Below are 14,636 nucleotides of genomic sequence, written 5' to 3'. Positions count from 1 at the left end.
ATTCACTTGGTGAGATCATGTGAAAAAAAACTGATACAAAAATGTGCATGAAAAATGTATCCCTTTAAATACTATGGAACTCTTCACACTAATGTGCTGTGGAGCATTTTCAAAAGTCCTGCATGCTGTGTTTTTGGTGTGTTTAAAAAGTGCACCAAAAATGCACCCCCCTTTCATATGAATGGAAAACGCACTGTGGTTTCTTTTTGAGTCGCATGTTTTACAGGTGCATGATTGGAGTCAGGCAACCAGAAAACGTGCCAAAAATGCATCAAACCCATATATGCATTTTTTTCAACTGAAAAGTGTGACAAGGCCCTTACTGTGTTTACAGATCTTTGCTCATAAATAACATTTAATTTAAATTTTGGGAGCTTTTTACTGGAAAATAGCAAATAAGGGGTCAGGCTTTAGGGTTTAGCCTAAGTGTTAAAGGTTCTTTTAAAGTTTTATGTTAAAGTTAGTTAATAGGATCATGTCAAGTGTAAAGTTTCAGTGTAGGTAAGAAGACAACTTTAGTCTTTTTTTTAGTCAAATAACTGTTTATTTAGAATAATACATATTTAGAGTTTTACAAGACATCAAGTAACATTTCATATCATTAAATTGTGTAAAGCATTATAATACCATCCAGCTAAATTCTAGGGAAAAAAAAGTACAGATATGGAAAACCAAATATGGTGAAAAACTCAAATATGCCCACGGGGAAAGTACAGAAAACACATGCTTGTTTCTGTAATAGTAAAACAACAACAATCATTAACAGGGGGAGCACATAAGCAGCATAGGAAAAATTAAACGAACCTGTGTTAGGGTCAGAGATGGACAACCAATTGACAATATACGACCAGCTAGTAAAAAAAATATGGTAGAAAAGTGAAGAAGAAAAGAGAGGGGAATATCCAGGGGGAAAGAAACTGCCCTGGGAGTACTCGCAGATCCTCCAGGGATGATCTAGTTCCTGAAACCAGTTCCCATGAGTGCCCAAAAACAAGCAAGCAGGATTATGGCAAGAACATCCAACTTGCTGTGAAACTAAAGCCCGAAAGTTGTCGGAGTCACCATCCTCCGCCACCAGAGTCTCCATTGCCATTATGTCATTGAGTGTCTGGGCCTATTCGAAAATATGAGGTGGGACTGTGGACTTCCAATGCTTCAAGACGACGACAGGAGCAGTCAATAACTTTAGTTTTAGTGACTAATTACTTGCAGCCCTGGTTCCTAGGTTTTACACTGTGCCATGTGCATTGTTTGATCTGTTCATTTTTATGACTAGGGCTATACTTATGGTCAACCTAGCCATAGGAATGAATAGGATAGGCAGCATTGTCCAGCTCTCTACAAGCGCTGTAAGAGCTGAACATGGCCGGGACTTTTTTATGCAAAGGCTGTGCCGTGCCACAAAGTGAATATCTCAAGGGCAAATATGAACGTAAATGTTTAGGTTTTTGACTTCCACTGTGGCAGGTGGGTGGACAATTTCATGGTGAATGGTGAAGATGTCCTTTCATGTCCTTTCAGCTTAAAGGATAAGTATGGCCAAAGCTTTTTTTGCTATTCTTCTCCTATGGATCACAGGAGTGCAGTTCGTTCTGCGCTCCTGTGACCTATTTCCTGTGACATCATTCACCTTGTCCAGATCCTGACTTTACAGTCTGGGTCCACCCAGATGGCTGGAACAGAGGCTGGCTCAGCCTCTCAGCTGTGCTGCTGGGACACTGAGCCACCCGCTCCCTCCTCTCCCCAACCCTGCACTCCAGTGAGCACTGGAAGGGCAAAGCAGAGAGTCAGTTCACAGTACAGAGGCAGCGGGGACAGATGCAGCATCAGATCAGTGCTGCATCCACCTAGGGTTTTTTTTGTAAATTCATATCTCTCTTTTAAAGTCTATGATTGTGCCAAAAAATTGCATATCAACAGTACATGCATATTTCCCTATGTAAAAATACTGTTTAGTTCTCCCCTGCTGTACTATTGAAACAGCCCCTCCCCCCCCCCACCTCATTTTCATAACATAATGGGAGAGGCGTTCTGTAGTACAGCAGCATAGAACTCGGGCAGGGCTTACGGCGCTTCTTGATGTTTCATGGTGTTTCTGAGCGGCATAATCAGCCTTGTAAATTCACTGCAGGAAGTTAGGAATACACTGGACTTCTGGCAGGGTCAACAGGCATTTTTTCTGTACCTGCTGTGTTTTCAAAGAGATAAAACCTGGGGAAATGTGCTTGTATTGCAAAAATGTAACAGATATGTTCTCTTTGTTTTATTTTTCTCAGACATACACTTTAAGCGTTAAGGACAGTTTAAGGGTTAGGTTTAGTGGTTTTGTTAAATGTTGAGGTCAGCATAAAAGGGTTAGGTTACAATTAGAAGCCATGGACATGTAGGAAAAACTTTTTTACAAACTAAGTGCAAAACATAATATGGAGAATAACTAAGTACTGTAGACAGCTGTGCACTGAAAGCCATATCCATAAATTACAATGCTTTTAAAGACTAACAAAACATTCCAGCAAGCCCTTAAATAGTGCTAGGGTCTGTAGCATAGATTTGCACGTGTTTGCCTTTGCAACCCTGTGTACATGTTTCTCAATATGTCAATAAAACTGCTAAAGTGAAATGGAAGTGTTGTCCTGGCAACAGTGCCTATAATCATATAATTGTTAAATTTGTTCTGGTGTATTTACTGTATTCAGTCAATTAAAATGTATTAAAACAATATATATATACATTTCTGCAATGTGAACTTTTTATAACATGAATAAATTAAAGAAAATGCAGCACTTTCTTTAACCACTTCAGCCCCGGAAGGATTTACTCCCTTCCTGACCAGAGCACTTTTTACAATTTGGCACTGCATTGTTTTAACTGATAATTGTGTGGTCGTGCAATGCTGTTTCCAAACGAAATTTGCGTCCTTTTTTTTTCCACAAATAGAGCTTTCTTTTGGTGGTATATATTCACCTCTGCGGTTTTAATTTTTTCCAATATAAACTAAAAAAGCCTGGAAATTTTGAAAAAAAAAAAACTATTTTCTACTTTTTTCTATAAAAAAATACAATAAACTCAATTTGATTCATACATTTAGGCCAAAAAGCATTCAGCCACATGTCTCAGGTAAAAAAAAAAATTCAATAAGCGTATTTTTATTGGTTTGTGCAAAAGTTATAGCGTCTACAAACTAGGGTACATTTTCTGGAATTTACGCAGCTTTTAGTTTGACTGCCTATGTCATTTCTTGAGGTGCTAAAATGCCAGGGCAGTACAATACCCCCCACCCCCCAAATGACCCCATTTTGGAAAGTAGACATCTCAAGGAATTTGCTGAGAGGCTTGTTGATTTTTTTTTTAGTGACAACTTTGTGTAAAAAAAAAAAATTTAATTTTCCAGAAACTTGTGGCAAAATATAAAATATTCCATGGACACAACATGCCTCTCAGCAAATAGCTTGAAGTGTCTACTTTCCAAAATGGGATCATATGTGGGGATTTTGTGCTATCTTTCATGGCCTCCGAAACTGCGATAGGTAGTGAGGAAGTGAAATCACCATTTTATGCCCTTAGCCTGAAGGCGGTGATTGGTTTTCGGGGTCCTGTACTTGGCTAGGCTCCCTAAAAGTCTCACACATGTGGTATCCTGGTACTCAGGAGAAGCAGGAGAATGTATTTTGGGGTGTAATTCCACATATTCCCATGGCATGTTTGAGCAATATATCATTTAGTGACAACTTTGTGCAAAAAAAAAAAAAAAAAAGTTTGTAATTTTCCCAAAACTTGTGGCAAAATATAAAATATTCCACAGACTCAACATGCCTCTCAGCAAATAGCTTGCAATGTCTACTTTCCACAAAGGGGTCATTTGGGGGGGGCGGGGGGGGGTTTGACCTGTCCTGGTATTTTATGCACAACATTAGAAGCTTATTCCACACATCACACTCTCTTCTAACCACTTGAAGAAAAAGCCCTTTCTGACACTTTTTGTTTACAATTTTTTGCTAGAAAATTACTCTGAAGCCCCAAAGATTATATATTTTTTTTTAAGCAAAGGCCCTACAGATTAAAATGGTGGGTGTTACAAATTTTTTTTTTCACATTTTTTTGGAAAAAAAACACTTTTTTGAATTTTAATGCACTAAAATAAACTATATTGCCCAATTTGCCCAAATGTTTGATAAAGCATAAAAGATGATCTTTTGCCGAAAACATAGATACCAAACATGACATGCTTTAAAATTGCGTACAACCATGCAGCAACGGCAAACTACATACATTTTTAAAAGCCTTTACAGGTTACCACTTTAGATTTACAGAGGAGGTCTACTACTAAAATTACTGCCCTCGATCTGACGTTCACAGTGATACCTCACATGCATGGGTGCAATTGCTGTTTACATATGACATGAGACCGATACTTGCGTTCGCATTTGCTTGCGAGAACAGGGGTGTGTTTTTTTTTTCCTTAATTTATTTTGCTTTTTTATTTTACTTTTACACTGTTGCTTTAATTTTTTTTTTTAATCATTTTTATTGTTATCACAGAGAATGTAAATCCCCTATGATAGCAATAGGTAGTGACAGGTACTCTTTTTTTAAAAAAAAAATTGGGTCTATTAGACTGTAGATTTCTCCTCCGCCCTAATGTTAGGGGCAAATCGCCCCTCCACCTCTGCCCCCATGCTTCGGCATATATGTTCTTTTTTTTTTTTTTTTAACTGTGATTGTGAAATTGCCTCCTACAGTGCTGGAGTCGCTGATTTACGTATCATGGGAGAAAACGCTGTTGCTGTCAAGATAAATAAATCAGTGCTGCAGCTGAATAGCGTACCTGAAAAGAAAATAATGGTTAACAATAAAACACAGTAAACAGTAAAGTATAAAAGAATTACATACCTGAAATACCTGAACCTGAAAAGCAAACATGATTAAAGCATAGTAAACATAGTCAAAAGAGCAGAACAATAGAGAGAGAACAATAAAACGACTATTTTTGCCTTTTTTATTTTATATATATATTTTTTTGCCTCCTATACAGCCGGCTTACTGCATTTGCATTAGGAAGTTGGGGCACGGCACCGCCTGGAAGCAGAAGGGCTGTGATGATCTCTTCCTGGAATTTAAGGAAGGATCCAGTTCGTCCTGATGCTTTGTATAGCACATAAGCTTTAAGCAGAGCCATTTGGAATAAGTATACAGACACTTTTTTATACCAGCGTCTGGCCTTATGAGCAGTTAAGCCCCTCCCATATTAAGGTTGTATTTGTGGACACAGAGGGGTTTCTCCACAATACCAGTCGTCTTTTGAATTTCAACCGCCGTATCTGCACAAAGGGAGGACAGAACGAAAACATTATGTGAATCCCTCTACTTCACTGCGAGCAAATTATTACTTCTCAAGCAGGCTCTCTCCTCCAGCCTAAGATGGGAATCTACAAGCCGCTGGGGTAAGCCCCGATGATTGGATCGCATGGTGCCACATGTGCAAATTCCATGATCAAACAAGTGACTAAAAAGTGGCATGCTTATATAATAATTGTCCACATACAAGCGGTACCCCTTTCCGAATGAGGGTGACGCCAAGTCCCACACAATCTTACCAGCGCTCTCTATGTAGTTTGGGCAGTTCTCTGGCACCCCGTGACTATCTTTTCCCTCGTAAACCATAAAACTATATGTATAGCCTGTTGCCCTGTCACAGAGCTTATACATCTTGACCCCATATCTGGCACACTTGCTGGGAAGATACTGTTTGAATGACAAGTGGCCAGAAAACTTAATCAGGGACTCATCAACGCAGACAACTTGATCGGGAGTAAACAAGGCTGCAAACTGTTGGTTGAAGTGGTTTATGAGGGGCCGAATTTTGTGGAGCCAATCGTATTCAGGGTCACCCCGAGGACGACAGAGTTCATTGTCGTTGAAGTGCATAAATCACAAGATCTGCTAGTTTCTAGCCCTGGTCATGGAGGCAGAGAACACGGGCATATAATGAATTGGGTCAGTGGACCAATATGACCGCAACTCACTTTTTTTAGTTATGCCCATGAGGAGGGATAGACCCAGAAATGTCTTAAATTCGGAGACCATGATAGGTCTCCAATCTCTGACAAGGGTCAACTGGGGATTAGCAGCGATGAAATGACCAGCATACAAATTGCTTTGGTCCACAATAGATCTATAGAGATCTTTCCTGAAAAACAGCGAATAAAAATCAAGTGACGTAAAATCAACTGTTTCCACCTGAATTTCGGGTTGGCCAGTGAATGTGGGAAGTACAGATGCTGCAGAAGTGGTGGGTTCCCAATTCGGATTGGCTAATGCAACAGGAAGGGCACTATGGGCTTGACAGGCCTATCTTTGTCTTCTTGCTCTCTGCGGGACACTGGTTGTGCTAGCCACCTCACCAGCCTAAACTGCACTTATGGCACTTGCCACGTCACCATGTGATACTGCAGTGCTGGTTTGACTATGACCAGGGTGTACTAGGCCGCTGGTGCTTGCCAGTTCACCAGGATGAGCGGTACTAGTACTGGCTCTCTGTTCCATACGAGAGCCCTGCTGTTCTTGCACCTCAACAACAGCAGAAGAAAGCAATCGGGTACGCCTGAACTTGGCAAGGACCACTACTCCACTGCTGTCTACAGGATTGTATTCTGAGCCTGGGTCACTTCTTCGTCACTCTCATCTGTCATGCTCAGAAATGTGTAGGCCTCTTCACTAGTGTACCTTCGATTGGACATTGTGGCCTCTAAATTTACTGATACAACTAGTGAAACTTACAGGAAAAAAGAGCACCTGACTGTCAGCGACTGCTTCAAACGCTACAAAAAAAACTGTTAGCGTTCGCAGGGATCAGGCCTGTCTCTGCGAATGCTGCAGTGTGTTTTTGTTTGTGTTTTGTAAGTGACAGTAATCGATTGATACTGTACTTGGCTGGGTTGGGCGGAGGGGCTAAATGCAGGTGTTAGCAGGTATCTGGGCTGATCCCGCTAACACTGCGTTTTTGAGAACCTTAAACTACTGGGGACGCTAGTATAGATCTGATCAGATATTGGTCCATTCAGACAGTATACTACTAAGGGAAGTGTATGGTGCGTCCGTGGGAGTTAGCGCTACTGGCACTAATCTGACACTGCCTCGGGCGACGCAGACCCTGACTGATGCTAAAACCTAACTGATGTCACCTGCCGGGTGATCAGGGGGTTAAACCTTTATTAGGTAATGTAATGAGCCCCTGCTCGTTCAGTTCCACTCTCCCGACACTCCTCTGCTGATTGTTCGTCATCCGATGCTTCGGGATTAGAACTACAGCTATGTGCCGTTCTAACCCAGTTGTGAGAGCTCAGAACAAACACCAGGCAGGCTGTATGTAAGTTCAAACAGGAATCTCACTTTATTGAAAAATACAGGCTCTTTTATACAGTAAAAGAGGAGTTGTATACCTCTTGCTCTTATTACTCTGAACATACACCTGTGACCAGAAACCTAATTAACATGGGCTAATTAACTAATCCCTTTAGACAGCCTAGATGACTCAGACATGACCTTTAGGCCAGACTGGCCGTCTTGTAGCTCAGAAAACCCAATCAACATTATCACAATAGCAGAGTTAATTAACACAAACAACAATGGGGATCTAATGACTCTTAGATCCCATATTAGAGACTTATTTACAATACACATTCTAGCAGGCAACAGACAGACAGGTGGCTGGAATTGACATCAGCATCTCCTAACAGTATTTGTCCCAGCATTATGAATCAGCCACTATTTCTAATATGGCAAATCCAGGGTCCCCAGCGTCTGTGTGTCCTGGGGGACCAGGACCCCGAATCCACAGTAATACCACCTTAAGGGTCCCCAGGCATACAACTCACAAAGAGCACCGTTCCCCCAAATGCCAGGGCCCACGATCGATCGGCAAGAGGCTAGCATTCAGTCCCCTCCAAAAGTCTCTCTCCCGGCTAGGTCTGTCACAGGTAATATATGGCAGGTGCCCTGATGCTGTAAAAAACTAACTAACTAATCAGCATCACCCGTGACACTAATACGGTGATCACTGGTGACAGGGGGTGAAAGGGTTAACTAGGGGACAATCAGGGGGTTAAAACCTTTATTAGATAACATATGGAGGTATCTGATGCTATAAAACCTGACGGTGAAACTAATCAACTAACTGGCTAACTAGCATCAACCGTGACACTAATACGGCGATCAGAAAAAAGATCTATTAGTGACACTCAGACAGGGGTTGAAAGGGTTAACTGGGGGGTTATCTAGGGGTTATACCTTTATTAGGGGAGTTTGGGGGTACCCTAGACCTAACGGGGCCTACTACTAATTGCCCTAACAGAGTCACAAGTGACACCAATGCAGTGATCAGTGAAAAATCTGAAAACTGCAATTGGTGACACAGTGACAGGGAGTGAAGGGGTTAACTGGGGGGGGGCAATCGGGGGGTGACAAGTGTACCTACGTGTACTGGTGTTGGTGTAGTGTTGTGCAACTCACGGTAAGATGTTCTCTCTCCTGTCGGAAAAGAACGGAAAAGAATTCCAGAGAGGGAGATGACATCACTTCCCCTGTCTGTGTTTACACTTACAGACAAGGAAAGCATTTTCATTCACCAGAACCGATCAGCAGGCCCAGGCCAGAAATCATTATTTTTAATGTTTTACATACAGTGGTGAAAATAATAATTTGATTCATCCAGAGATTTTGTATGTTTGCCCAGTTACAAAGAATTGATGGGTCTATAGTTGTTATCATAGGTGTATTTAAAAGGATAGAGACAGAATATCAACCAAAATTCCAGAAAAAAAAAAACACATGACACAAATGTTTTAAATTGAATTGCAGTTCAGTGAGTAAAATAAGTATTTGATCCCCTACAAACTAACATTAATTCTGGCTCCCACAGACTCACTAAAGTATGTGCTCGTGTTACACAGATTAGTCCTGTCAATTTAAGAAGGTGCTCCGACAACTCCACAGAATCTTTCTTCAATTCAAACCTCACCACCATGGGCAAGAGCTGTCAAAGGACGTTAGGAACATGATTGTAGACCTGCAAAAGGCCAGAATGGGCTATAAGACCATCAGGAATAAGCTTGGTGAGTAGGAGACAACTGTTGGAGCGATTATTCACAAATGGAAGAAATACAAAAGGACCATCAGTCTCCCTTGGTGTATAGCTCCATGCAAGATTTTGCCTCATGGGGTAAGGATGATCATGAGAAAAGTGAGGCATCGGCTCAGAACTACATGGGAGGAGCTTGTGAATGATCTCAAGGCAGTTGGGACCACAGTCACCAAACAAACTATTGGTAACACAATACGCCTCCATGGATTGAAATCCTGCATCGTCCACAAGATCCCGCTCCTCAAGAAGGCACATGTACAGGCCCATCTGAAGTTTGCCAATGAACATCTAAATGATTCAGAGAAGGATTGGGAGAAAATGCTGTGGTCAGATGAGACCAACATTTTTTTCAAAATTTAAATTCGACTCGCTGTGTTAGGTGGAAGAAAAATGCTGACTTTGACCTTAAGAACACCATCCCTACAGTCAAGCACGGAGGTGGAAACATTATGCATTGGGGCTGTTTCTCTGCAAAAGTTATGGTCTGACTTTGCTGCATTGAAGGGCCAATGGACAGGGCCATGTATTGTAAAATCTTGGATGAGAATCTTCTTCCCTCAGCCAGAACACTGAAGATGTGTCATGGATGTGTCTTTCAGCATGACAATGACCCAAAACATAACGCCAAGTCAACATAGGAGTGGCTCAAAAAGAAGCACATTAAGGTCATGGAGTGGCCCAGCCAGTCTCCAGACCTTAATCCTATAGAAAATGTATGGAGAGAGCTGAAACTTTGAGTTGCCAAGCGACAGCCAAGAAACCTTAAGGATTTAGAGAAGATCTGTTAAGCAGAGTGGACCAAAATCCCTCCTGAGATGTGTGCAAACCTGGTAACCAACTACAGGAAACGTCTTACCTCTGTGCTTACCAACAAGGGTTTTTCCACCAAGTACTAAGTCATGTTTTGCTTGGGAATCAAATACTTATTTTACCCACTGAACTGCAACTCAGTTTATAACATTTGTGTTTTTTCTAGGTTTTTAGTTGATATTCTGTCTCTATCATTTAAAATACACCTATGATTCAAATTATAGACCCATTTCTTTGTAAGTGGGCAAACTTGCCAAAATCTACATTGGATCAAAGAATTATTTTCACCACTGTAACTATACCTGCAGATGAGATGACCTAGTTGGATGTAATTTTCTGACTAAAGTTCCACTTTAATGCATTTAAGGAAAATTAAGCAAAGTGAAAATTCACTGTGCAAAGTAAAATTGCTTTTTGCCCTTAGTAAATCAATCCCATACATGGGACACGTGTTTAAATTGCACTATCTTCCAGTTCTAGAAGCTAGTAAAAAAAATCACTTTTAACGTGCATTTTTTTTTCCTCATCTGTGCCTCCCAGTAACATATGTATGAGTTTGACCATTAAAAGTGTGAAACCCTTTTAAACTTGTGAACATCTAGAATGCTTATAATTCACGAACATTTGACTGTATACAGTATATACATGTGACATTTCTCTCTTTTTTTTTTCTTTGTTATCCCAGAGTTCATTCAGTGACATTATCCTTTTCTCCACTCTTAAGCTTTGCTTAGTAGGACCTTGAGTAGATATCAGTTGTGTATATGCTCTTTATTTTCAAATTAATTTGCAGGCAGTATTGGATTTTCCATGAGCCGAGTCAGCATTTAAAATAGTTGCGTATTTCAAGTAATGACATTTTATTTAGTGCTGTGGAATTTGCTAAATGATTGCCTAGAGCATTAATGACATTTTTCAACATCTACAGGACCTGCGGGACGTGTGGCTTAATTTTCCCCTACACCCACTTCAAGTAAGCAAACTCTCCCCTTATTGTAATATATATAGTAGCATTTATTGCTCTTTATTTATTTGCTGCTTCTCTTTGATTCCTTTCTGTGACATTCATGATACCAGTACTAGATTTATTAACAAGCTGTGTGCTGTATACATATATATATCATCCTCTGAAGTGTGTAAACCAAACAACTGGAATTAACTCTGCCTCCGACAAACATGAGCCAATTTCTTTTCTGTCCCGCAAGAACATTTATTTTAGTGACTTTTTTATTTTGCTAAGGGCGAAGATGTCATTTTTTATTTTTTATGATGTGAACAAGCCATTGTTTAAAAGAGGCCTTAATCTAAAAACACAGACATGCCAAACAGTTTTGCATACAGCTGAAACATTTTATTATTAATATTTAATATTAAGTTTTCAGTTTTGTAAGATTGTTGTTCTTTCCAGTGTCATATTCAGTGCTGGAGATAAAGAATGAAATGCTAAACTGATTACAGTGGTATTGGTGCATGCTGTGAATTTCTATAAGGCCTGTTGGGTATTCCAAGATCATTAGATATGTATTATGCACCACTTTTAAAACTAAACTCCAGGCAGATATAAAGGACCGCCATGTACAGTAGTGTGTAATTATGTATTCCCTAAATATCATTAAATGTGTTTTAGGTACTGCTAGTATAAGTACTTGAATTTGCCTTTATATTACCTTCCTTTAATCACTGTGCACAGTAGCCCTGAGAAAGGCAGGGGCTACACATATATACAGCATTACACAGTACTAGCAACATAAACCTGTTTACTGACAGACAGGCAATTTGGAGGGCAAGTCAACACCTCAAACTTGTTGTGTTCCTCAAGCCATTCTTGCAGTGTGGCAGAGCACATTATCCTGATGAAAGAGGCCACTGACATCAGGGAACATTGTTTCCATGAAGGGGTATACTTGGTCAGCAACAACCTTTAGGTAGATGGTATGTGTCAAAGTAACATCTACATGAATGGTAGGACCCAAGGTTTCCCAGCATACCATTACCCAAAGCACCACAATGCCTCCACCGGCTTGCCTTCTTTCAGTAGTGTATCCTGGTGCTTTCTCATCCCCAAGTAAGCCACTTACATGGACCTTGTCATCCACATGATGTAAAGGAAAATGTGATTCATCAGATTAGACTACCTTCTTCCATTGCTGCATGGTCCAGTTCTGATGCTCACATGCCCATTCTAGGCACTTTTAGCTGTATATCGCTCAGCATGGGCTCCCTAACTGGTCTGTGACTACATAGCCCCATACGCAACAGATTGTGTTGCCCATTTTATCTGCTTTCAGCACATCAGCTTCAGGGACAGCATGTTTACTTGCTGACTAATATAGCCCACCTGCTTTCAGTTTCTTTTGCAATGACAGGAAGTTGATAATCCCATCAGTGTGGCGATTCTCCTGAATTGTCCAGTTTGCTGTCTGGGGGTGAGTTGGTGACAAAGCTGTATTGTTTAAATGCAGCAGAGAAAAGAGAGGTTGCTGATCTGGCTATGCTATCTGTCAACATTACCTGGATCACAACAAGCCTGGGTAAACAGCACAGTAAGTTAGTGGGCACTGTCCTAGCAAATTAGCTGCTCATCTATAGTCATAACTACACTCACCAGCCACTTTATTAGGTACACCTTGCCTGTTCCAGGTTGGACCCCTTTTTGCCTTCATAACTTTTCCTTAATTCTTCATGGCATAGATTCAACAAAGTGTTGGAAACATTCTTTAGAGATTTTGGTCCATAGTGACATGATAGCATCACGCAGTTGCTGCAGATTTGCCAACTGCACAGCCATGATGTGAATTTCCTGTTCCACCACATCCCAAAGGTGCTCTATTGGATTGAGATCTGGTGACTGTTAGGCCATTGAAGTACAGTGAACTCATTGTCATGTTTAAGAAACCAGTTTGAGATGATTTAAGCTTTGTGGCATGGTGCATTATCCTGCTGGAAGTAGCCATCAAAAGATGGGTACACTGTAGTCATAAATGGATGGACATGGTCCGCAACAATACTCTGGTAGGCCGTGGCATTTAAACAATGCTCAGTTGGTACTGAGTCCAAAGAAAATATTCCCCACTCCATTACACCACCACCACCAGCCTCAACAATTGATACAAGGCAAGTTGGATCCATGCTTTCACGTTGTTTATGCCAAATTCTGACCCTACTATCTTATTGCCGCAGCCGAAATCGAGACTCATCAGACCAGGCAACATTTTTCTAATTTTGTATTTTCCAATTTTGGTGAACCTGTGTGAATTGTAGGCTTAGTTTCCTGTTCTTAGCTGATAAAAGTGGCACTCGGTGTTTTCTTCTGCTGCTACTGTATATTCTATCTGCTTCAAGTTTCAATGTGTTGTGCATTCAGAGATGGTATTCTGTGTACCTTGGTTGTAACAAGTGGTTATTTGAGTTACTGTTGCCTTTCTATCATCTCAAACCAGTCTGCCCATTCTCCTCTGACATCAAAAAGGCATTTTTCTCCACATAACTGCCGCTTACCGGATATTTTCTTTTTTTCAGACCATTCTCTGTAAATGGTTGTGCATGGAAATCCCAGTAGATCAGCAGTTTTTGAAATACTCAGACCAGTCCGTCTGGCACCAACAACCATGCCATGTTCACAGTCACTTAAATCCTTTCTTCCCCATTTTGATGCTCAGTTTGAACTTCAGCAAGTCGTCTTTACCACATCCAGATGCCTAAATGCATTGAGTTGCCGCCCTGTGATTGGCTGATTAGCAATTTGTGTTACCAAGCAACTGAACAGGTGTACCTAATAAAGTGGCCAGTGAGTCTATTTTCATCAGACTAGATGATGGCCACTTCAAGCACATGTACAGTACAAAGCTGAATCCAGAATGAATTTCCCAGTTATAATACAATCAGGTAACGCATCTGGTTGACACTGTTGTGTCAGTGACAAGCTCAGTTTAACATTGAACAATTCATAATTACGAAGTAAACCTCTATTTTATGGTTGAATTTTATCATATCTTCAATAACTGCTTAGAATAAAAGATTACCGCTAGGATCTTTTGACCACATAATAGGAATAATTGATCAAAATACAGGCTATTAACTTGCTGCATTGCTCATTGCTGTCTCTTCCAAGATCAATCACTTGTATTATATGTTGGTATAATATAGATTATTTTGACTTTTTTTTATTGTCCTCCAACAAAAATTAGCAAAAAAGCTAAAAAACCCTGATGTGTGTGTGTGTGTATGTACAGTATCTCACAAAAGTGAGTACACCCCTCACATTTTTATTAATAGTTTATTATATGTTTTCCTGTGACAGCACTGATGAAATTACACTACAATGTAAAGTAGTGAGTATACAGCTTGTATAAGAGTGTAAATTTGCTGTCCTCACAAAATAACTCAACCCACAGCCATTAATGTCTAAACCGCTGGCAACAAAAGTGAGTACACCCCTAAGTGAAAATGTCCAAATTGGGTGTAATTAGCCATTTTCAATCCCCGGTGTCATGTGACTCGTTAGTGTTACAAGGTCTCAGGTGTGAATGGGGAGCAGGTGTGTTCAATTTGGTGTTATTGCTCTCACTCTCTCATACTGGTCACTGAAAATTCAACATGGCACCTCATGGCAAAGAACTTTCTGAGGATCTGAAAAAAAGAATTGTTGCTCTACATAAAGATGGCCTAGGCTATAAGAAGATTGCCA

At 40.5% G+C, this 14,636-nt stretch overlaps 1 protein-coding gene across 2 annotated transcripts in view; it reads left to right on the top strand.

The window, feature by feature from the left end:
* DROSHA (drosha ribonuclease III) overlaps positions 1–14,636 on the top strand; it is a 651,577-nt gene that overhangs the window by 557,850 nt on the left and 79,091 nt on the right. For both annotated transcript variants that reach the window (XM_073630893.1, XM_073630892.1), the window contains exon 24: positions 10,878–10,922. In XM_073630893.1, coding sequence (XP_073486994.1) covers positions 10,878–10,922 — 45 coding nt within the window. The remainder of the gene's footprint in view (positions 1–10,877; positions 10,923–14,636) is intronic.

Source organism: Aquarana catesbeiana, linkage group LG05, assembly GCF_042186555.1.
Source record: "Aquarana catesbeiana isolate 2022-GZ linkage group LG05, ASM4218655v1, whole genome shotgun sequence".
Classification (NCBI taxonomy): domain Eukaryota; kingdom Metazoa; phylum Chordata; class Amphibia; order Anura; family Ranidae; genus Aquarana; species Aquarana catesbeiana.
The sequence above is the reverse complement of the archived record's forward strand: the minus strand, read 5'-3'. Positions and strand labels throughout refer to the sequence as shown.